The sequence below is a fragment of the Onychomys torridus genome, chromosome 19 (genome assembly GCF_903995425.1).
Source record: "Onychomys torridus chromosome 19, mOncTor1.1, whole genome shotgun sequence".
Classification (NCBI taxonomy): Eukaryota; Metazoa; Chordata; class Mammalia; order Rodentia; family Cricetidae; genus Onychomys; species Onychomys torridus.
The window spans coordinates 30,957,220-30,982,211 of NC_050461.1; the positions used below are offsets into that span (position 1 = coordinate 30,957,220).

The 24,992-nt window shown below is 39.9% G+C and overlaps 1 protein-coding gene across 1 annotated transcript in view; it reads right to left on the bottom strand.

Moving 5' to 3' along the window:
* Window positions 1–24,992, bottom strand: part of Moxd1 (monooxygenase DBH like 1) — an 84,023-nt gene that overhangs the window by 21,078 nt on the left and 37,953 nt on the right. Inside the window, 4 exon segments of the mRNA XM_036168969.1 lie at window positions 1,589–1,780; window positions 2,773–2,939; window positions 4,746–4,848; window positions 5,169–5,348. Of these exon segments, the coding sequence (XP_036024862.1) occupies window positions 1,589–1,780; window positions 2,773–2,939; window positions 4,746–4,848; window positions 5,169–5,348 (642 nt within the window).

Here is a 24,992-nt window from a genome sequence, read left to right on the forward strand (position 1 = left end):
ACTGTGATTACTTAGGCACCCATGATTATCCTTAAAGCTCTTTAGTTATGTTCTTATTTCCTTATAAATTAATAGTAATTATTTGTTGTAGTGCTTTCCAACTTTCTGAATGTTACAGCAGACATGAAGAAAGATGGTATTTTTTTTTTAGCTTTCCACCATGTAGATAACATATTTCTGCTGGTGTCATTTCACAAATTGCATAAGAATCTAACTTTTGAGAGCAGATTTAAAGGGCCAGTGAGCTGTTTCAATGGATAAAGGTTCATGCTATCAAATGTAACAGCTTAAGTTTGATTCTCAGGGCCCAGGAGAAGAAGGAGAAGAAGAAGCATCCTATTGAGTGCATAGAACAACTCTTCATGGGCTGGAGTCTAGCATCCCTGGCACTAGCCCCCAGGTTTTCCTCCCTGCACCTGAAGATCAGTATCTCAGCTTGCATATGGCCCTAATCACAGCACACCCATTAGAAAGTGATGCACTAGTAGTATAGAAAGAATCACAACAAACTACTTTTTCTCAAAATATCTTATGTCTGTCAAGGTGTATAAAAATTTCTAAAAGGAATAATGAGTCAGAGCTATGAGTAAAGTGTGATCATTAAAAAATAGGCCCCCTTTCTCTTCATTTATTACTTCTTTTTTTAAATTTTCTTCCAACAGTTTATCATTTTCCTGACAGTTCACTCCATCTAAAACATTCTACTGCAAGCCTCACTCACCTAGAGAAAACTCATATGCCACTGTCACTTCACAAACTGTATAAACACTTAATTTTTAGTGGTCTATTTAAGGATAGGAAATTGTGTGACTACTGAGCCTGACAGGCATTGGACAATATTTGAAGGGAGACAATGCATCATAAAAATTAAAGAAAAATGAAAGGTTTCACTACTGTAAGACATATAATTCTCTTCTTCCACCCTAATCCCAAGAGCTGATATAAGTTGGCTCATAAAGCAAAGAATAATTAACTATGTCTAATACCTTTTCTTGGGTTTGTGTGTGTGACATGTGTGCATCTGTCCTCCAACTCCCAGCTCTGTTCCCCAACATGCCAGCCATAGGCATGCAAGGCTACTTCCAGTTTCTACAAGGTTGCTGAGGACTTGAAGGCAAGTCCTCAGGATTGCACAACAAGACTCTTAACCACTGAGCCATTTCTCCAGCCCTACTCTTCTGGTTGAAGAATTATCCTGGGTTCATTTTTCACAAAAAGGAAAGCAGTAAAATGTGTTCCTTCTACAAGAGAACATATCATAACATGCAATTTCACCATTATCATAATTGCAACCCAAAGAATCACTAGTCAGTGATCTGAACATGTGCTCTTCCGTTGTTTTGTTTTGTTTTTTCTTTCTTTCTTTAATCAAGACCTTGCATTGCCTCCAGGGGACGGTAGGAAAAGTGAGTTTCCAGTTTGGGAAGCAGATCAAACGCATTCCCTCTGATGTATGCAACACCCACAGTGGGTGGCTTTTAGACTATGAACTTGATGAGCAATTCTCTTGGCTAGCAGGATCCCTACTGCATCCTGGGAGATAAACTTCAAGACACAACAGTCCCTGAAAAAGACCATGCATGCATACTGGTAAGATTGTTTGTTCTTCCTTCAGATATTGAAACTCCTGGAAATTGAAGTCGAAATCATCATCGTAAGCCAGCAACTGCAATTCCTCCCCATTTCGAAAATGACGCAGCCTGACGCCTCTGCCTGCTAGGTGAGCGTGGAGAAGAACCGCAAACACGTGGATTCCATTTGGCCTCTCAGCTCCCAGGGCCTGTGGGACAGAGAGGAGGACCCGATTAGCCCATCAAAGGCATGCTCAGACAGTTCAGGCATACTTGAAGTATAACTGACAAAAATAGATGAAGCAGTGTAAGTGAAAGCCTGAGCTGCCAAATACTTCTAATTTGGATAGTTGACGTTTTTGGGCTCATCATTTGCCAGGAGAAGGAAGAGAAAGGTACCAGGCCACGGTGAACTTGGCTTTCTCTTCCCTTCTATTGAGAGGTGAAGAGTCAAACAGTGGTCCCGTGAAAAGACTACAGCAGCAGGTCAATAAGGGGAAAATGCAAACTCTCAAGAGGAAAACCTGTCCCCACTTTCCCAGATAGAAAGGGACATTGTCTCCAGTGGAATTAAATGATTCACCCTGGTTCTACAACTGATACATGTTGTCATGGTGATTTGAATCAGGGTCTCAATGACTCAGCAGAATATAATCATTCCACTTTGCTAGTGAACAATCACAGAATCCTGTATTTCAGAAATAACATGATCCACATTGAAATACTTTGATTCAAGAGAAAAACTGTTAATGAGAGTGGTCATGAAATGCCTACAGTTTCCGGTTTCCTTTCGGCACCATCTATTTCACATTGCTTGTTTGTATTAAAGGAAGACTACAAAGCAGAGGAAAAGAGAAAAGCCAAAGTGAAGAATAGAAAAGTACAGAAATAACAGGTAAAATGGTAATAAGAAAAAGAAACTACACAAATGGAAAAAAAGACATCAAGTGCCCAAAGGAAGTAGGAACAAAAACAGCCAAGAAAGGAGAAGATGCCTCAGTAATTCTGCCCACCCCATCATTCTTCTCCTGCCTTTGAGAGTTAAGAGAGGCAGTCAAAGGTCCTACTGGAATTACACCAACAGCTTTACAAGATGCTGTTAGTGAACGCATCATAAACATGCAAGGAAACTTTGACAACACAATATCTAAGACCATGTGCTAATCTGAGAGGGCAGCTCCTGAGTTGTGACACAGCTTACCTCCTCCAGGCACTCCAGAGCACAGTGACCCTCAGAACGAAACTCGGGCATCCCTGGAGGGATTGTATGGAAGAGGCTCACCCAGAGGCCAGCCTCAATCACTCCTGCGTCATATTTTCTAATATCGGTGGTATGGAAAAACCTCAGCCCAGAACTGTCTATTAAACCTGTGACAACAGCAAATAACAAAGAGTGAATTGGAATACTTTTAAAAAAGCTTTCACATTCCTCTGAAATGGGCCATTCATGGGTTGATTTAATGGAAATTAAAATCTCATGAGGAAAAGGAACACAAGCAGCAATGATGAAAGACAAAAGTAAGCTTTGTGAAGAGAAGTCACCATATTGTCTGTGATCATTGTAGACCCATACAACATGCTATGGAGGATATATTTGAGTTATCTGGTGGGGATGTTTCACAATTATCTAACACAATGGCAGAAAAAAAGGTTTAAGTCATTCATTATAAGATTGAATAACATAGAAATTTTATTTCATATTGTTTGGGGGTGACATTTTCCTCTTACAGGCATAAACCATTCACCTTAGAAATCATCTATGGATAGAGGAAACTACTAAAAGTTAACTCTAGACAGTCTATTAACATTCTCTTCATCCATAACAAACTCATCAGATGGTTCAGGGTTGATACAGGAAAAGTTATGTGGTGGGCATTGTGGGGTTAAAAGACAAATAACACATTCTTTGCCATGACGTGTTACCGAAGGGAGGGAGAACATGTGACCCAGATACTATAAACCTGTAATTAATTTGATTAATTTAAACCTTTCCCAGAGGTACCTCGACATATATCTTTGAAGAATCTGTTTTTACAAGGAAAACTTTATAGACTTCCACCACATCCATCTGACTTAATTGGGTCAACAATGAAATACTCTCATACTGCCAGATCCATCCCTTTTGTATCAACTGGCAGAAACATATAATGTTATTTCAATTGTTTCCCTTGCCTGCTAGACTGTAACTTTGGTTTGTGTCATGTTGTTTTGTTTTGAGTTGGGGTCTCACTATGTAGACCAAACTGGCTTTGAACTGCTGATTTTTTTCTCCCAGGCCCCAAGTGTTGGGATTAGAGGCATGCACTACTATACACAGCTAAGACTATAACTTCTACAAATCAGAGAGTATCTTTTTCACTAGTATTAATCTTTAAGCACAGATCAAGCACATAGTTGATATTCGGTGTTTGCAGAAACGTTGTGGATTAAAATAATTAAGATTGCTTTCATTGGAGAACTCACATTGACTCTACTAAGTGTTTCAGAGGGTTAGTCCATGCCTGTCCCAGTAGAGAGCATGGTGACAGGCAGGAGAGCAATAGCTGAGAGCTTGCATGTTGAGACAAAAACCATGAGAAAAAGAGCTAACTGGGCTTCTAAAGCTCCAAAGTCCACCCACCTCCAGGGACACACCTCCTCCAACATGCAACAACTCCTAATCCTTTCCAAATAATTCCACCACCTGGGGACCATGTATTTAAATGAGCCTATGGGTGCCATTCTCATTTAAACCCCCACATCCTGTTGCAAAAAATGAGGTGGAGGGCAATTGAGGAAGACACCCAAAATGGATCTCTTGCCTGCATACGAGAGGGAAACGGGGGAGGGAGGAACAGAGGGAGGGAGGGAAAATTATTTTAAGCACCACATATAATTGGAACTAATTTATATCACAAAAGGTACTTCCATTTTCCTACTTCCTGGTGGGAAATAAGAGAATGTATTCTTAGGATATGTGACCATATGTGTCCGTTTGTCTAGACGCCGCTAGGCCATGGTTACTGTCCTAGTGTAATTCTGAATGGCAGAATTCCTGTTTTTCTTCAAAAAGCATCTTCATTTGGATGGTTAAGACTTTCTAATATCAAGCTTCATATTTCACTTCAACTATGTTACAGACAATAGTCACAGGACATTTGACAACTGGCAGTTGAAAACAAAGAAAGAACTTACCTTTCTTATGTGTGGGATTATCATAATGGACTTCTAAAAGAACATAATGAGGATCCAGTGGCATGCCCAGGGATAATCCAACATGAGGTGGATAGGTAAAGCCCTAAATATGGAAAAAACAAAACAAAACAAAAAAAACCTTAGGGGATGATAACCTGTGGAAGTCCCTAAGAGTTCTGGTTCTCAAACCCAACCACTTCCACAAAACACTTCATGTTTGAACAATACCATTCATCAAGCACAGATGAAATATAGTTATTTAAAAGAAGAATCCTTTCCTATAAAAGCATAAATACAAGTCAATCTTTATGTATTCTTGTGTGACAGTGGTGTTTTTCTACTACAACCATAAATGTAGGAGAAGCACAATCAAATAACTGGATATAAATTGTTCAGCAGCAGCAGCAGCAGCAGCAGCATTACCTCTCCGCCAATGGCCCAGGCAAAAATCACAGTTTCACAGGTCAGGAAGGCGTCAGGCATATTTGGGTGGTAGCACTCGTGGCCGTAGTCCAGAACACTGTCATTAAAGTTGCTGCTACATTGATAGAGCAGAATATGATGGACCAGGCCCTCATGGCCCCTTTCTATCACTGGTTCAACCTACATAAATACAAGTAAGAGGGAGCGTCTCATAAACGGCAGCACCTTACAACATTCCAGAGCGAGCAGGAAAACAACATCAATGATTGCTCAGTCTTCAAAGGAATATCCCTCTCTGTTACATAAAGGGCACCGAGACCCAAGTTAGCTTCGTCCGGAAGATGATGGTGATGGTGGTGATGCTAGATGGAAGGATGGATAACAACAAAGATGAGACAATCATGTATTTCAAAAGTTGCCGGGACTTCACCAATTTTCTCTTTTCATCATGTTTAACTCATGTCTACATCCATTCTGTAATAAAGCTTACTGTCTCCCAGGCCCCTCACTTTGCATTGTTATTATTCCTTCATATGTTTCCCCTCACAGAGAAAGTATATATCATGGCTACTGGTACAAACTCTCTGTCTCCCTCCTCTCCGCCTCAAATTGTTATTCTTACCTTACCGGAAGTAACAGATGATATCTTAGTAATTTCTATATATACATGGGCTGGGCATGAAATGGGGGCTCAATAATAGATACTTTTATTTTAATGATAAAGGTTGCATTCTAACAACAATTTGGTAGGCTAGAATTTGGGAGTCAAAAACCCCAACTATTAGTGATGGACTACTATGACATTTTTTGAGTTGTGAGGGGGAATCTGAAGCCGGTTAAAATGGAAAAAACAATTGGAACTGATGGTGAACATGCTCCTTTCCATCGGCTTCTTTGTAAGTCTCCAAAGCACTTGTGTCCTTCAAGATACTTGTGTCCGTTTCATCCAGGAACATGTGAACCCAACCAGAACAAGTCATCAGGTCACCCTTGCAGAGATTCCCCACACTCAGATGAAACAGGAGCTTGGACTGTGGGTGTGGGCATCAGCTCCAGAGGGCTTGTGATGCTCCAGGAGTTCTGGCATCCTCAGAGCTCAGCAATACTTCTGCTTTTCTTCTCAGTCCTCATGTGCAGGCACTGCATTCAGAAACCTTTGCTCTCCACTTCAGAATGCAGATGTGGATGAAGCATCTTTATCCTTTTTCTTCTAGGGCATTGCATGTGTTATTTCTGTAGATTTTCTCCATTTGGTAGGAAGATCTGAGCAGCTAAAGGGGCAGGGGATGTAGTGGGTAGGGATTTGAAGTAAGCTGCTACTAGAGCCAACCTTTCAAATTAGATTCTGTTTGGTATTACCCACTTGCCCACTGATGGCCCACATTTATGGCAACAAGTTAGCACGTGGCTTTGTTTGGGCTTATCTTTAAAGGCCACAAGACCTGAAGTCATAGACTATTTTTTCATTTGCTTGAAAATGACAGTTATGGTTTAAGCATGATACAAAATTAGCCATGATTTCACAGAAGTCTACTTTAGAACTTCTATCAAACTTTTGTTTCCATATCTAGTCTGAACTGTCTCTTTTTTTGAGCTGAGGATCGAAGCCTGAGGATTGAATCCAGGGCCTTGTGCTTGCTAGGCAAGCGCTCTACCACTGAGCTAAATCCCCAACCCGCCTGAACTGTCTTGTAATACTATAGACTTACTTGGATGCTTCGGTCCAACCACAAAGACAAAACAAGGATCTCAACAGCCATATATTCAAATCCATGTAAGGTTTCTGTTATATGCCTTGGAAAAGTTCAAGCAGAGCCTGGAGTCTGCATAGAATTCTGCAAAATGGAACTCAGAAGGGGCCACAAGGACAGGGAAGAGTTGGCTATCACCAAGACAGCTCCATCAAGGCCTAGTGAGAGGGGCTAAGAGTATGTGATGGAGGGTGATGGTTGAGTTTAGGGAGCTCTAAATACCTCTTAAAAATCTTTTAGGAGCAAATCTTCATTGTTGCAGGAAGCATTGAAACACATACCAAGCTTCTAGATTACAATGCCTTCTTGGAATAACAATATCTCTCCTTTATCCAGCAACTGCCATGGATCACTCTTTGTTTCTGTATCTGGTCTACACACTTAATATTAATTGCATAGCTATATGCTTACTGTCTCCACCTCATCAATGAGAAAACTGAGATTCTGAGAGAGTAAGCAACAAGCCACAAATACTGCAGTTATGGAGTGGGAGATAAAGATGAGAAGCCCGACTGCTCTGACTCCAAAGTCTCTTCTGATGAGAACATGCTGTGGCGGGAAGGTGTGTTGGAAAGTCACCAATGCTACAAGCCACTACCAGTGGGACAGAGATGAAAGGCTACAGTAAGCCTAGCTGGAGACAGCTGGTAGGAGAGAAATGGCACCACAGCTTAACGCCAGGAGGTTCTTTGGGGCACAACTAACAAGAGGCACCACCCAAAGCTCCCATCAGAGAAGCTCTATCAGGCCAGAAGTCTTATGCTGGGGTCTACTGATCTTCTTACTGCCCATCCCCTGGCCTATTAATATATTCTTTTCTTAAAGAACAGAAGGCAACATGTCTGCAGTGAACCTGCCAGAGCTTCAAGGAGAAATTGATTATGATTCCATCTATACATTACAAATTGAAGGTACAACCTAAAAAAAAATTAAATAAGGATTTTTTTTTGAGGAGTAAAAACTACTTATAAAACAGAAAGGAAACTTGATGCAGACCTAGGTACTGACTGTGAGGAAAAACAAAAAGAAGTTTGGAAGGAGCAAAATCCTTTGGAACATAAAGGGGTGAGAGAGAGAAGGGAGAAAGAGAAAGAAGCATTCTAGCCCTGCCCCCACCTTGAGCTAGGATAGAATGTCCTTGTGGTTTCAAGATGGCCTGCTTGCAACTATTTATTCTAGCATCCCAGAGAGCTGATACATCACCTGTTCTAAACTTTGTACCATAAATTAACAATTTTTCAGGTCTGTACGTTTATATAGCGGCCGTGACTGCCCCTGCAATTGTTTGGAACACAGAGAGCACGAGGATACACGTGTCCCTTGTGACTAACACTACCTTTATCTAAAGCTAAACCTTTGTGTATTTTGCCTTAGTTTTAATGTGGCAGTAAAAAAAGGGAGAAGTACCTTTCTTGTCCTATGGGACTGGGCTAAGCATAACCACAGGGCACTGGTGACTCTAGCTCTTTGGAGCGGATTTCCATTTTCTCATTCTTCCAAGGTATCTGCCCCAGATGTGGTTCCTTGCTTGCTGGAACATGAGTAGAGGAGTGGAATGAAGCTGTCCAAAAACAACTTGCGATTCAATAAATTAAAGTTTAAAACCAAGGGGAGAGGCGATGGGAGGAATCTGGGATGAGCTGGAATTTGTGTAAACCCCTATCGCCTTTCTTCTTGTTCCTGGCGCTCCCTACATGTATCCCTCTCCCCACCCAGCCCCAAGTTAGTGTCCATGGGAAAGTCCATAAACTCTCTGGCTCTGACAAAGGGCATCCAGAGGTTAGCTGGCTCTTAAAGTGGTGCTACCTCTGAGGTCCCCAGCAGAACTAGCACTGTCGGTAGGTCTCTGCATGATCTCATTGACATGCTCATCTGAAGATGGTAGGAGAAATGTCTACCCTCACCTGCCCTGGCCTTGCCCTCCTCTCTGCAATGGATGGCATGAGCATAACAATGTATTCAACCGGATTGAGTATGGGAATGGAGTCTTCTTACCACAAGTATTCCACTGTGAAAGCAAGTCAGGGATCAAAGCAAAGCATGAACTGATGTGGCTTCTAAGACCCAACAAGAATGAACTTGGCGGCTAAAGGAGGTGACAATAAGAAGGGGTCAAACTGGGGGTAGACATGGGGAAAAAAAGAATGAAGAGACAAAAGTAGGGAGAGGAGAATTCTGGGAAATCATTCACTCCCTATTGCAGTCCAGAATTCTCATGAGAATTACCATCTTTTTTTTCCTTTATTATTATTATTATTATTATTATTATTATTATTATTATTATATTTGTGTTTTAATTTTACACATTAGCCATGGGTTCCCCTGTCCTCCCCCCTCCCACCCCCACCTCCACCTCCTTCTCCTCATCCCCTCCCCTCCATTCCCATCTCCTCCAGGGCCAAGACTCCCCTGGGGATTCATCTAAACCTGGTAGATTCAGTACAGGCAGGTCCAGTCCCCTCCTTCCAGGCTGAGCAAAGCAGCCCTGTGTAAGCCCAAGGTTCCAAACAGCCACCTCATGAACTAAGGACAGGTCCCAGTCCCACAGCCTGGGTGCCTCCCAAACAGTTCAAGCTATTCAATTGTCTCACTTATCCAGAGGGCCTGATCCAGCTGGGGGCTCCACAGCCTTTGGTTCATAATTCATGTGCTTCCATTCATTTGGCTATTTGTCCCTGTGCTTTTTCCAATCTTGGTCTTAACAATTCATGCTCTTACAGTCCCTCCTCTTTCTCGACAATTGGACACCTGGAGTTCCACCTGGGGCCTGGCTGAGGATCTCTGCATCCACTTCCATCAGTTATTGGATGAGAGTTCCAGCTCTACTGTTAGGGTGTTTGGCCATCTGATCACCAGACTAGGTCAGATCAGGCTTTCTCTCGACCATTGCCAGCAGTCTACAGAGGATGTATCATTGTGGATTTTTGGGGACCTCTCCAGCACTCTGCCTATTCCTGTTCTCATGTGGTCTTCATTTATCATGGTCTGTTATTCCTCATTCTCCCTTTCTGTTCTTGATCCAGGTGGGATCTCCTGCTCCCCTAAGCTCTCTTTCCCTCAAATCTTGCCCTTCATTACTCCCACTTTCGTCAAGGTTGTTCATGTAGATCCCATCCATTTCTCTGTCATTGGGTGGTCCCTGTGTCTTTCCTAGGAGAATTACCATCTTATACATACCACAACTGACCAGTTCAGATCTGTCTATCCTTGTTTTCTTTTGAACTATAAGAAACAATCTGCTCCCCTTAAAAGATGGTCAGTATGAGGTCAGCAGATACCACAAGTTATGTGCTTCTGCACGTGGGAAGAAGCCCCAGTGCAGTTGGTACCACAAAGTCAGCACATAGAGAAGAGATGGACCCAGGGAAGCTTTACTATCTAAGGCTTCTGAATTCAGTTCCTTCTCTGCCATTCAGAGGTTTAGTCACCTTTCCTCCTAAGCTGATATATTCCTTTTCCTCCCAAGCTGGTTCACTTTGTTGTTGTTGTTGTTGTTTTGCTTTTTTTGTTTGTTTGTTTGTTTGTTTGTTTTTTGACACTGGCAATCAAAAGCTCTCAAAACATGAATATAAATCACCAATTCTCTGTGTAAGATGAATCTTAAAAGGTCTTATTAATAAAAACAAACCCACAGTATTGGAGTGAATGCTGAATGATCAAAGAAACAGAACAAGCCACAGCCACCTCACCTTGACAATTCCTCAGCTGATCCTGTTTCCTCAAACTGAAAGCCTCTCTGCCCTTATCAAAATGGATCTCAGCTGAACTGCTGCTAAAAGCTTAATAAGGCTCTAGTTCCTGGTTCTCACACCTTATATACCTTTCTGCTTTCTGCCACCACTTCCTGGGATTAAAGGCATGTGTCACCATGCCTAGCTGTTTCCAGTATGGCTTTGAACTCACAGAGATCTGGATGGATCTCTGCCTCCAGAATGCTAGGATTAAAGGTGTGTGTGCCAACATTTTCTGGCCTCTATGTCTCTCTAGTGGCTGTTCTGTCCTCTGACCCCAGATTAGAGCACACAATATATTGGGGGACACAATATCACCACATCCATGTGTCCTGCACACATCACCTTGAAGTTGTCTTTTTTCTTATCTTAGAAATACTGGCACCTAAAGTTGTTCTTATTTACTATTTTAACTAGATCTGGGCAAGTTATCAGTTATTTCAGTGAATTCCCTGTAAAAGCTGTAAGAGAGAGAGAAAATAAAACGCAGTCTCTTGCTGTGGGATGTCTTTCTGTATGCTGTGAATATGTGTAGCTTCCATTGGATAATAAATAAAGCTGTTTTGGCCTATGACAAGAAAGCTTACAGCCAGGCAGGAAATTCAAGCAGAGATACAGATAGAAGAATGGTGGAATTGAGAGACATCAGCTGCTGCCAAAGGAGCAACAAGATGCCAACAGACCAGTAATGCCACGGCCACATGGCAACATACAGATTAATAAGAATGGGTTAATTTAAGATGAAAGAGCTAGCTAGCCAGAAGCTGAAGCCTCAGGCCATACAATTTGTAATAATATAAGCTTCTGATTGATTATAAGCATCTGAGGGACTGAGGGTGAGAGAGATTTATCCAGACTGCAGGGCCAGGCAGGACTGAGAAACATTCTGGCTACAGCTTCTACTGTACAGATCTTTATCTTTTGCCTACTGGATCCTGAGTTCCCACACAGGCTCTAGCATTTAAACTGTTTCACTTGATGAACATGCAAGTTCCCTTCAGAAAGGTAATGCATTGCAACCAATAGCCATTTATATCCGAAGGCAATCAAAAAACCTTATTAAATAAAACAATGAATATTGAGAACATACTGAGAGACATCTTCAGAAGGTCTTTCATGTTTCTTTGCAATCAATTATCCAAGCCCACACTTTCCATGCACACATACAGAGCAAGGATCTCCTGTGAAAGCAGGGAGCAACCCTGAGCAGTTATCAGTGCCAATATTTGGTTTTCAAATACAACTTTCCTATATTGACAGTACATGTCTTGGAAGTTTGATGTGATAGTTCAACTCATGTGTACAACACAACACTGACCAAATCTAGGGAGTCAGGAGGTCCCCCTCTTTATCATTCATGTTTGGACCCACCAGGGGCCAACCTTCCAGATCTTCACATTAGTGCCTTTATTTTGGACTTCCCAAAGGCCAGAATGATAGTCAAACTTACGTTCTTTATAAATTCCAAGGTCTGAAGTATTTTGTTATAGCAGCATAAGCAATCTAAGGCAGATATTTGGACACCTGCCCTCTGACAGCACTCCAGGTACTAGCTGGTCTCCCCAGGACAGCACTTTGCACATGGCAATCTGAACCATATCTGGCAGCTGATCAGAGGAGCATTCTTTTCTGATATTCATGGCCTTCTTTCCTTAACTAGCTGCACATTACCCACACGGTCCTATTAACACAATTGTCCAGGCATTGAAATTTCTTCTTACACACATCTATTCTTGCCACGATAACCCATTCCTTCACTCCCCACTCCGTCCCATCAGTCTCCTTTATTCAACTTACTAACATCTTACTCCTTTTTGGGACCCATTTTGTTTCTTTGGATGTCTCCTCTGAATCTGGATCATATTTGTCACGTTTCTCTTAGTTTATCTAAGGATGCAGTACTGTGTTCACAGACTGATGCCAAAGTCTGAGTTTTGAATCCTAGGTCTGCCACTCACAGGGTTTGTGATCTGATGCCCCTTTCTTTACCTTGGCAAAACTCAGTCTTCTTTTTTAAGAGTAGAAATCCAAATCCAATTTTAGTCTATTATAAAAACTGAAGGAGAATTGCCTCCAACACATAGCTTACAGTAAATACTAGTAAAAACTGTTCTGAGTTCAGTCCAACTTAGCAGATTAGCTACATTTCTTTCATTGAATGCACTTATTTCACAAGTTTTTTTCCTCCCTTAGAGGAGCAACTCACTGTTTTGCTCATGCTGCCAATGGAACAGAGATTTACAAAACTTCGTGTGTGTGTGTGTGTGTGTGTGTGTGTGTGCAAGAGAGTTAACAAAATACATCATGGAGACAAACTTCTGCACACACATGTACACACATCCATACTAACAAGTATGTACAACACACAGAGAGACACATATACACAAAGAACAAGCTAGATGTTCTCTGACATGATATTACTTAAGTCCTTATAAGTGTGCATAGTTTTTGAAAGATGTATTTTTTTGGTATGCTCCAGACTCTGACAAAAATAACATTTCAAATGCTGAGAACTTACAGAGCTAACTGTGTATACAGTTCACATATATGTGGTTTGAATCTTTCATGCTATAATAAAAATGGTTTAGAGAACATTCAAAGAATTTTATTTTAAACAATATATGGTCTTTGGTGCAGCAATAAGTCAAAGGGATGAATATAGCTAGATTTATGATGGACCTACCCAGAATGGATAGACAGACATGGATCAACTTGGTATATGGTTCTTGAACACTGTAGAAACAGGGATCCTTTTCCATAACTACCTATCACTGAGTGCCAGGGAAGTCATAGCTATGCAATGACATGCATGCATATACCAGCTTTATTTATTTGTCCCACTCCCCATCCTGGAGAAGAAAATGAAATGTAGCAGAAGAAAGAATTGGAAGCAGCGCTCCACTGAGCAAAGATAAGTAAAATAATGGAGAATGTATTTGCAAATCTGTGCCAAAGAGAGGGTGCGAACCTTACTATAAAATAATGACAAGTCAAGTGGACAAATTACATGAACTCAACGTTTATGTAACCACATCTCTGGTTACAGAGAAAAAAAGAGGTCACAACTGAGTCATGATTAAGTATATGCAAATGAGAACAAAATAACATGTTCATTTACCTACCAGAGTAGAAACACTTAGCTATGTTAACTGGTAATGTTGGCACAAAAGAATGTAATGACAAAAACCTAGAAATCACTTCAGGGAGTTAATCAAATTAAAGTAAATTCGGATTAACAGATATACTCATAAAAATGAGATATATCTCGGTTTAGAATGTAACACTTTAGGTGACACTTCTAAATTTAAAAGGCAAGCATCAAATACTCTATCAGAGTCTGTGTTAGTCAAAGTGTTCGTGACTGCTACAGAACACCCAAGGAAAGAACCTAGGTGAGGGAAGATCGCTATTTACTCATGACTTCAGTCAGCAGTGAGTGAGTGGCTTCTGTGCTCCAGACCTGCAATGAGTATTTTGTGACAGACAGGTGCGATGTAGATAGAGTTCCTCAACTCATGACAGCCAGGAGGAGAGAGTCACTGGAAGGGGTACATTGACAGGATATGGCACAACCAATGACCTCTCTCTAATTAGTCACCCCTCTCTCCCACAACTCCAACACATCCCAATAAATCTTTTCAAATGCTGAGTCTGCCAAGGGATTAAATTGTTCATTAGGTCAGAGCCCTCCTGACGTAGGCTTCTCTGGAAAACCCTCATAGACACACCAAGAGACAGTATAGATACCTCTCTGCTCTGATAATTGATAACCAAGATTAACTAAAGTCTAAAAGCCAAGGGGAAAAAAAAGTGTGTGTGTGTGTGTGTGTGTGTGTGTGTGTGTGTGTGTATGTGTGTATGTATGTAAAGAGCAAAAAATATCATATAGATATAGATACATAGAAAGAAGTTTTTTTGAGAAATACAAAAAGATATTAGTGACGTTTTGTGAAGAGCTTGGGCAGCAGAATTCAGGGTATTTTGCTGTTTACTTTAACAATTTGGTTTTGCTGCTCAGAAAATATTAATTCGCAGTACATGTTTAAAATTCCAATTTCGTCACAGAATGCCTATGACGTTTCTTAACATTATGATTCTCCATTTCCTATCTCGTAAGATGGTCATGAAGACATGCTGAATTAGAAATATCCTACAGTAGAGAGTGGACACCAAAGCATCAACCCAGCATTAATGTTCATATTTCTCCCCATAACTTATTTCTTTGAAAATTAAATTGTATGTATTACTGGCTACCATAGTTAATTAGGAAGAGTCTGTATAAACCTTCAAAAATAGTTATGTCTATCCACCAAACTCCCCACATGCTAATTTACAGTTTGATAGAAGCAGGTTGTGGTGTGCTATGGCACAGAAGGACTACAGGAAATAATAGGCATTGTATCTCTCAAGAACTTAAAAGAAAAGATTTCAAATGTCTTCAGCATAAAAAAAAAATGAGCAGTTTTGAGGAGACAGGCATATGTATTCTGATTTCAACATTATTCAACATGTACATATGCACTGAGTCATTACGTGGTCTTCATATATGCACAATTTTTATGTTTTTACATACCAGCTAAACTTTCTAACTTAAATGTTGTAGATATTTACTTTCCAAATACTGAGTTAATACAACAGAATTAATCTCATTTTATAATTATTATTTAAATTTTATCTTTAGAATTAATTACAGTAGATTTGGAGATAGGCTTGTCAAACAATGTATACATTACTTTTGAAGACTCAGATACGGCCCCTGAGGCTTTTGTCTCTTAAAATATCCAACACAGTTTTCTTATTCAAGCCTGGTGTCAAACCTTCCCAATCCAAATGTGCCGATTCCTTGACAGCTTTATCCCCCATGAGAGGAGGCCAGCATGTCTCCTGGATGCTACATTGCATATTTTCTCATTTCTGAGCTATCATTCACTTCCAGGTATCCTTTGAAGATCAGCCTATTGGGCTCCATCTTTGCTGTTGTTGGGGGTATATCTTTATTCTATTTTATTATTTTTTAAATGTATGATTTCAGGGTCTTAATGCCAGTCATGATGGAATAGAACTTAACAGATGACTCTCATGATAAAAATGTCAAAGCTCCAAATTAGAAGTGGAAAAAGATTTTCATTTAGTCCAATCTAACTTATAAACAAAACCAAATTGAATGTATCAATTAAATTTTTCGTCTTTTAAGTCTTGTTTTAACTTCCTTGTAATATATATATATATATATATGTATATATATGTATATATATAAAACAAATAAATATGTATATAGAAATATATATTCCTTGTAATATTTTATATATATATATATATATATATATATATATATATATATATATATATATAACTTTTCCTCCTGGAACTTCAATTCCTATATTAAAATAATGCATCATAATAATTTTGGAAGTTTTAAATAAAATATACTATTTTAGTATTTATTCATCATAATTTAACAATGAATTTATTTGCTGAGGAATTCAATAACTGAGGTGTCTTGTTTTATTTTCTGAGAACAGGGAAATAATACAATGGCAGATTTTATTCCTTCAGACATAATCTATAGATTAGATCTAATTGTACCCAATACAAATTAGGAACATTGCTTCATGCAGAATTCTGTGCTGGATTTTATCCCCAAACCCCAGAATTCCTTATTCTTTTAAAGGCTTTCAAAGTAAATTCTGTTTTATCAGTAACAAAAGCAGGACACTGATGTTGTTTTTCTCTAAGATTCAAAATAAACTTGCTTTAGACCTGATAACAAACTGGCTCATTGACTATTAGTTTGCTTTCCTGAACTTTGGTTTCATCTGTGAAGTGTCTGTAAGCAGTGCAACACAGCTCATCTGGCCAGCCTTTCAGTTAAACACAGACTCCTCCTCAGATATAGGTCACCCCTTTAAAGTTCATTCATTCTAAAGAGAAAACAGATGTGCTGAACATTGTTAGAACTCACCATCACTTACTCCACGCAGTCTAGATCTAAGTCATTGATTCTACAAAGATTTACTAAGCTCTTGGGACCTGTGCCCAGTGCTGAAGATCAAAGATGGTATGACAGTTATCCCAGGACTAAAGGTTAAGACAGAGATGCTACGATGATGATCGTCATTTGTGCATTGGTACACATACACACACACACACACACACACACACACACACACACCACTCCACATGTTTTATCTGCATTATCTCATTTAATTTCATGTAATATGTATGCAACATCAAGATTTGTATTTACTATTTTCCCTTTATAAACAAAGAAACTGAGGACCAGTTAAGTAATGTGAACACATTGACACAGCTTCTAAGTTCTGACCTGAATTTGCTCTTGGAGGTTACTGGCTTCGGTCTCATTTTGAAGACGATACAGCTCTTACCTGTCCAGGCTGCTGGGGAAGAGCAGAGCGAGGAGTGAGGTCAGGAAAGGATATAGAGTGGGACCCAAAACAACTTTGTATTCCAGCACTATTTCAAAAAGTCATTTTAGTTTATGGGATATTTTTTGGCTGAAAAGGGGAAATACTTTTAATTAGGGAGGTCCTATTGTCTTTTTTATTAATTTGTGGTTCATCATTCCTAGAATGGAGATGGACAGTGTAGGAGTGGGGAGATGGTCTAGTGGGTAAAGTGCCTGCTGTATGAGCATGTTGACCTGCGTTTGAATGCCCAGCATGCAGGCAAAAGCTGCATGCACGAGTGTGAGTCTCTAACCCCAGCTGTGGGGATGTGAGGAGAAGAAGATCCCAGGTGCCTGCTGGCCAGCCAGTCTATCCCAAACACGACAAACTCTGGGTTCACTGAAAGACTCTTTGCCTCAAAAAATTACGTGGAGAGCAATTGAGGAGGACACCCAGTATGGATGTCTAACCTCCATACCTACACACATACACACACACACACACACACACACACACACACAGGTCTTTGGGATTTTATAAAAGTCGATAAGGTGATAGATTTTTGTTGCTATGACTTTATGTGTTTAAACAGAAGATACCCATTAAATATGTCACCATCCATAGGACAATTACCTAAAAAGGAGAAAATAACAACCTCAGTCATCTGAGATCATGACTGGGTTAAACACTGGTGTCACTGCCTGTGGGTGACTCTCCTCTCTAGATAGTCAATTCCCACTCTAGTAAGTCTGTCTGTCTTCATAAAAAGGCCCACACTGAATTTGCCTTCTCAAAGCATTTAGGGGTCCTGCTGCTTTTCAGGTATGCGAATATTAGTCTTTTCCCATAGATGTCAATGTTCTGAGAGCATGGCAAATGTCTTATTAGTCTTTGCAGTTGTTTGCTTGCATTATAGTTAATAAACTAGTGCATAGAGAAAGTATTTTTAGCATTCCTCACATAGCAACTTCCTGAAGTGAATTCACACTTTGTAATGTTTATTTAATCCCTCATCACCCCCACTGAATCCAGCAAATTTCTGCATTCCCTCCAGGTACTTCCAGTGATAAACCCACTTATCACTATGAGTCTCAAGCACAAACTTGAGTTCATTAGTCTCAATAGATCTAATCTTTTTTCCCCTAAACATATCGCCTCCTTTTTAAATAAAGCAAATGTAATGGCTTTGCCAGAATTCAAATATTCTTAGAGTGTGAGCCATAGAAATTGCATTGAGAACTGGATCCAGTTACAAATGAAACCTAATAAAATGGGTGATTTATTCTATATTCGGGTATTTTCCCAGGCAGATAAAAGCCACAGTCCATTTAAAGTTTGCAACTCAGAGTCTCCTTAGGTGCTCAAAGAAAAGGTTTCCAGTCTTAGAAATGCGGTTGGTCTCTTTTGTTGGCAGAGGAGGAAGAGATCTGGGGAGCTGATGAATTGAGTTATAGCCATCATTCTAAGAAAGAAGTTACCGTCCCTTATCCCCTTCAAACCATGACTTCATTTTAGATGTTCATTACAACCCTATCACCTAACACTGAATGAAGTGATACACCAGCCTCCTCCTCTCCAACAGCTCTCCTGGGCATCTCTCCTGGTCCTCAAGGCTGCTTCCTTCCTCTAACCCTGCCCTGTCCTGATACCTCTGGCTGAACTCCTAGAACTGGAGATCCGAACTCTAAAGTCTACAGCACATCACTCCATTTCTCAGTCCAAACACAGTAGTTCTGGCTAGGGAAATGACTCAGTAGGGAACGTGCTTGACTACTAAGTATGAGGACCCCAGTTTACTGCACGGTACCCAAGAAAAGACTGGGTGCAGGAACACATGCCACACCCATCATCCCAATACTTGGAAAGCAGGCAGGAGGAGTCCCAGTCTTGCTGGCCTGGCAGTCTGGACAAGTCTTTGAGCTCCAGGTTCAGTGAAAGACCCTTTCTCAAAAAATCAGGTGGAAAACCGATGGATTCTGCTTGCTGAACTTTTCCTCCACAGTCTCATGTTTGTACACATGTGCTCACACAGATGTGCTTGGTTTTTGCTCCAGAAAAACTCATTTCAGAGACTGGGGAGATGTCTCAGGGGTTAAATGTGCTTGTTCTGCAAGCATGAGGGTATGAATTTGAATCCCATGCTCCATCTAAAAAGCGAGACATGCCTGAGTGTGCTTATAGACCCAGCATTGGAAGACAGCAACAGGCAGATACTAACAGATCCCCCAAAAGGTTATGTGTCTGGCTCAGTAAGAGACCCTGTCTCAAGGCAATAAGCAGAGAGCTATAGAAGACCTCCAATGCTCTGTATGTATGCATGGGGATACATATGCCCACACATTTACATGCAACACACTCATACATGTACAGAGAGGGGAAGAGGTGGGGAGAGAAACACACACATACACCTCTCTCTCACCCCCACCCTAAAATACAGACTTTATTTTATGGCCTATCATGCATTATCTTTCTGGTCCTTTTACAAACCCTTCAAATACTCCCCAAACTACCTTTTCCTCTATGCCTTTGGCCATGTCTTTCTAATCTTCTAAATCCCAAGTCTGAGAAAATGAAGTTGGAGCCCCTTAAAACTTAAGCTTCTGACAGAAGGATGTTTTCTGAACATCCCTTACAGCTATCCATGTTTTTAGCCATCATTTGGCAATGACCAACATACTCAGTGATAAAAGGATGTGGTGATATATTGTGTACCCCAATAAAGCTTGCCTGAGGATCAGATTAGACATAGAGGCCAGGCAGTGATGGCACACACCCTTAATCCTATCACTCAGGAGGCAGAGATCCATCTAGATCTCTGTGAGTTCAAGGCCACACTGGGAACAGAGCCAGGCAGTGGTGGCTCACAACTTTAATCTCAGGAAGTGATGGTAGGGTGGAGAAAGGTATATAAAACATGAGGAAATAGGAGCTAAAGCCGTTCAGCTGAGACCATTTCAGGTGAAGACTCAGGATTTCAGTCAGAAGATTTGTGGAGTTGGTGAGGTAATAGATGGTGGCTGTGGCTTGCTGTACTTCTCTGATCTTTCAGCTTTCATCCTGATATCTGGCTCTGGTTTTTTTTATTAAAAGACCACCTAAGATTTGAACAACAGAGAAGAGAGTCTCACGTCCTGCTGGAAATGTGAGAGATGTGTTAGAACCTGACCTGATAAGTATATTTAAATGCATAATGTCTACACCCTTGACCCAGTGCATCTTGTAGTCCAACCTACAGAAATGAAACGATCAATGCTTAAGGTTATGCTTATAACAGCAAGAAACTCAGGTCACTTTGACCGTTTGTCAGGGAGAGATGATTCCAGAAACACGACTTAAAAAGAATAGAGGAATAAGTTAGGAAGTAAAAGCTGTTATATTTTAATCTGTAAAAAAGAAGGGTGGAGCTGGAGAGATGGCTCAACAGTTAAGAGCACTGGCTATTGTTCCAAACCTGGGTTCAATTTCCAGCACCTACATGGCAACTTACAACTCTCTGTAACTCCAGTTCCAGGAGATATGACACCCCTACAGACATATGCGCAGGAAAACACCAATGCACATAAAATACAGTAAGTAAGTAAGTAAGTAAGTAAGTAAGTAAGTAAGTAAGTAAGTAAGTAAATAAATAAATAAATAAATAAATAAATAAAAGTGTGGTAATTTTATTCAAATTTCAAAGTAACTTTACAAAAAAAAATGGGAATTAAACCAATAAAAATCCGGATAATATTGTAAGTATTTCTTTGAGTATAAAATTATAAAGAATACACACACATGTTATCATTGGTCAATTTCCTCCTGGAAGTGGAAACAGGAGAAAGACCTCACTAATTTTTTTTAAATGCTTCTCACACTTACTTGTTTTAACAAGTATATAGACTTTGGATTTGGTTAATTTTGGTGTGTTATTCTTTTGTTTGCAAGCTTTTTGTATTAAATTAATGAAATTAAAACACAAACTGGAAAATATTTGAGGAATTAAAATAAAAACAAGTTATCATTGCGTTGGAGATGAAGCAAGCCCAAGCAGAGAGTATTCTCAGGCTGGAAAATAGAGTACTGAATTAAGAGCTGAGGACATGCTCATTCATCCTTCCAGTGGGGAGTGATCAGAGTAAGATTGCTTTGACCTCTTTTCAAGACCTTCAAAGGCCAATGCAGGAGAACACGGTGTGACATGGGGAAGATTTCCCATTATTAACTCAAGCTGAAGATATAAATTATTTCATAAATGCTAACTTTTGGCACCTCAGTCAATAGTATTTGGAAATATGTGACCACATCACCAAACTGTTGGAAAATTTTAATAGCTATATAAGTGGAAAACATTTCTCAGAGAACTGCCATTCCCTGTTTATCGTTAACAAAGATGAGCTTAGTTCTCTGATCTCGTAAGTTTAGTTTGGTTGTAAATCTTACAAACCAAACCTATCCCAGGAGAGAGCTTCCCCAATAAAGTGTGTTGGCAGTCATCTCTAATGTTTAGAATGGAGGAATGAAAAGCAAAGATAGTCAAAATACTGAATTCCAAGACATAAAGGAATTGACACATCTTATGGAATCCATCAGCTGTAAACAAATACATTTCAATTTTCTAGTCTGAAATGTCTCGAAACAGTCAATGAAATCAAAGCGAAATTCCGACTGCTTTGAATTATTGGATAATTACACCCAAGCAATTAGAGCTTTTTCAAAAGCTCTGAAAATTCTTTAATTGTAGGTTATTAAAAGATGACCCAGTAGAAAAGACTATAAATATTCCATATATATGTATATCATCTGGAAATTCTTTTAAATTTCACATGTTAAAAAAGAGACACAGATGAGCAAGTAACAGCAATGTATGACTTAAATTTAAATCCTAGTCTAATTAACAGGTTGAGGAAGTTTTGTTTTGTTTTTTTCTTTCTCTCACTAGACTTCTTCACTTTTAACAACCATGAGATAAAATGCTGACAAAAGCAGACTGCTAGTTTAGACTGTCAGAGGAACAAAGGTGACAGTATTCCATCTATCAGCCTCGGGTGCTCTCTAAGGATTTTCAAACAAGTTCCAAGATCATCTTGTAAACAGGTGTCATACTTGTTTTGCCAATACAGAAACCAAGACTCAGAGAAGTTACTGAAGGTCAAGGGTAGGGCAAGCATTTTAAGCCATCTCTGTGAGCTGCAAGTCAAGGCCCTTCAACCTCAGCTAAACTAAATAAAATTAAACAGATTCAGTTCTTGGGGTTCATTATGCTCATATTACCTATGGATAGAAGTATGAATATAAGGAGACCTGAGTATTAAACTCTGACAGTCTTCCTATCCTGCCTCCATCTCTGTGACTTGGGAAAAGATGCCTATCATATCTGAGCTTTGCTTTGTTCTTTTGGAAAATTCCTGGTGGTTAAGTAAAACAGTGTCTAAGGATACAATGAGCAATCATAAGTGTGTATTCTCTAAAACTCAGCCCTTTTTATGCATTTGCATTTATGTATGGATATGCACACTAATATCATGGTCATGACTGTTAAAGGAAAAGCACAATGGCGCTTTGCCCCCATGGGCTGTTGCAGCCACTGCCGTGATAAGAAACTTGTGTTGAACTTCCCCCGAAAAGGGATGAATTTTACCTTGAAGTCATGGGTCAAAAATCAACTACTTTGGATATAATAACCAGTTTCATAGTGGAAGTGATTATAGAAAAAAGATGAAAGGGACTGGGGATATGGTTTAGCAGTTGAAGTACTTGATGCAAAAGCAGGATGGCCGAAGTTCAGATCCCCAGAATCCATGCAAACATAAGTAGGCATGGGCTTCATTTGTAACTCCAGCCTAAGAAGGCAGAAACAGGGCACCCCTGAAGTATACTGGCTTGAGAGATAACTGTATGGGTTAGCTCGAAGGCTGATGTTTCAACTCAAAGGATAAGGAGGGAGAATGGCCAAAGAAGATTCCTGAAGCCAACCTCAAGCTTCCATATACCAAGGGCACACACACACACACACACAAACACACACACACGGAAACGTACATGCACATGTGTACATATACCACACAGTTATACACGCGTGAAATGAAAAAAAAATACATGGAGGGTTTAATATTTAAGAGAATCAAATGTATATTTCAGATAGGTGTCTTTAACATGATAAATTTTCTTTTTCTTTTTTGAGACAGAGATTTGCTACAATATCAAGGGCTGCTTTCAAACTCATGATCCTCTTGCCTCAGCCTCCAGAGTGCCAAGGTTATAGAAGTACACCAGCATGTCTGGTTAAAGCAATATTTTTTCTTAAATGTTGGACAAAAAGCAAATAAATAAATCACCTTGGCATCATTTTAGGTTCGCATGTCAATAAAACAGAAAGCTGAATTATACAAACATCTTCTGCACAGAAGCCCACAGGTATCGTACATATTTAAACTGTTATGAAAGGGTGAACAAGACTGAGATGGGAACAGACATTACTCCAATAAACTCAAGTTGTAATAGCCAAAGAAGATCCCTTCATTTCCATGAGAATCGAAGGGCTATTACCCGAATCTTAGGAACAGTCACAGCTTCACTTCTGATAGTTATATGCATGTGCATGTGATTACAGGGTAGCCTTGATATCTGTTATGGAAAGTATGATGCAATTTGCCAAAATTTTAACACTAAATGAAGTTGTGAAACTCACACAATGATATCATTCAAAACAAAAATTTGTAATTCCATTTAGGTATGAAAGGCCACAGTATGCAGCCCCTTTCAATATTTTACAATTTTGTCTTGCACGGTTAGGGCATTCGATGATTAAAAAAAAAAAAAAATGTGGCTTCCCTGACAAGAATTCACTGTGCATTCAAATTTGACATATTTAGACTAAGAATCTGAAACTTAGCCAGCAGCTGCTTGCTCCTTGGCTCTGGTACAAGCAGATGCTGGTTATAGCATCAATGCTTCTTTGCCACATGTGGAACCAAATGGAGCTTCCTCCATATTGATGTGTAATGTTTCAGAATGCTAAGGACAAAGCAAAGGCCTTAGGTTTTAGGCAACAGGTGCTGTTTTCTACAGATACAGAAGTCCTACTTAAGGCTAAAGCAGCCACAGTGCTGTTCACAGTTGCTTTTACAATGACAGTCTTCCTCAAGGGAGAGGAATCCAAGAGGAGAACGATCAGCCACAGGCAAGTTACTTAACTTGTTGGGCTACAGTTTCCCACCTGTGAAATGAGGTGACATTGTCTCCTTTGTGGGTTTTTATGTGAGGATGGACAAGAGCTCTCAGTGAGTCTTGAAACTTATGATTTTATGTTGATACCAAGTCTGTCCCAGACAGCTTGCTTCTAGTCATTCACAGTATATCACCACTTCTTCCTACTTGAAGTCTGTCTCCTTTGTATCATCTCCAAATTAGTGTTTCCATAGGACATAGAACTGTACCCTGCTATGGAATAATCCTTCTGTATGTTGTGAATATGTACTACTCTCATTGGTTAATAATAAAGCTGACTGGCCAATAGCAAGGCAGGATAAAGTTAGGCAGGACAATCAAACTCAGGACTGGGAAAGAACAGCAAAATCAGAGAGATGTGAGTCAGTTGCCCAAAAAAAGCAAGATGCTAGAGGACAAGTAAAGTCAGGAGCCACGTGGCAATATATAGATCAATAGAAATGGGTTAATTTAAATGTAAGAGCTAGTTAGTAATAAGCCTGAGCATTCAGCTGATCATTTATAAGTAACATAAGCCTCTGAGTGGTTATTTGGGAATTGGAGGGCAGGACAGGAAATGTCTATTTTACAGTATTCAAACTCTATTGCTCTTCTTCTTTTACTTCTTCTACCATGAAGTTGAGCACAAAGGTCTACTAGTTAGTTGTATGTATGGGCTCTCTTAACTTCTGAATATGTACATTTTCTCCTTATAGGAGCTATGAGTTCCTTCATGTAGATGGCTATTAC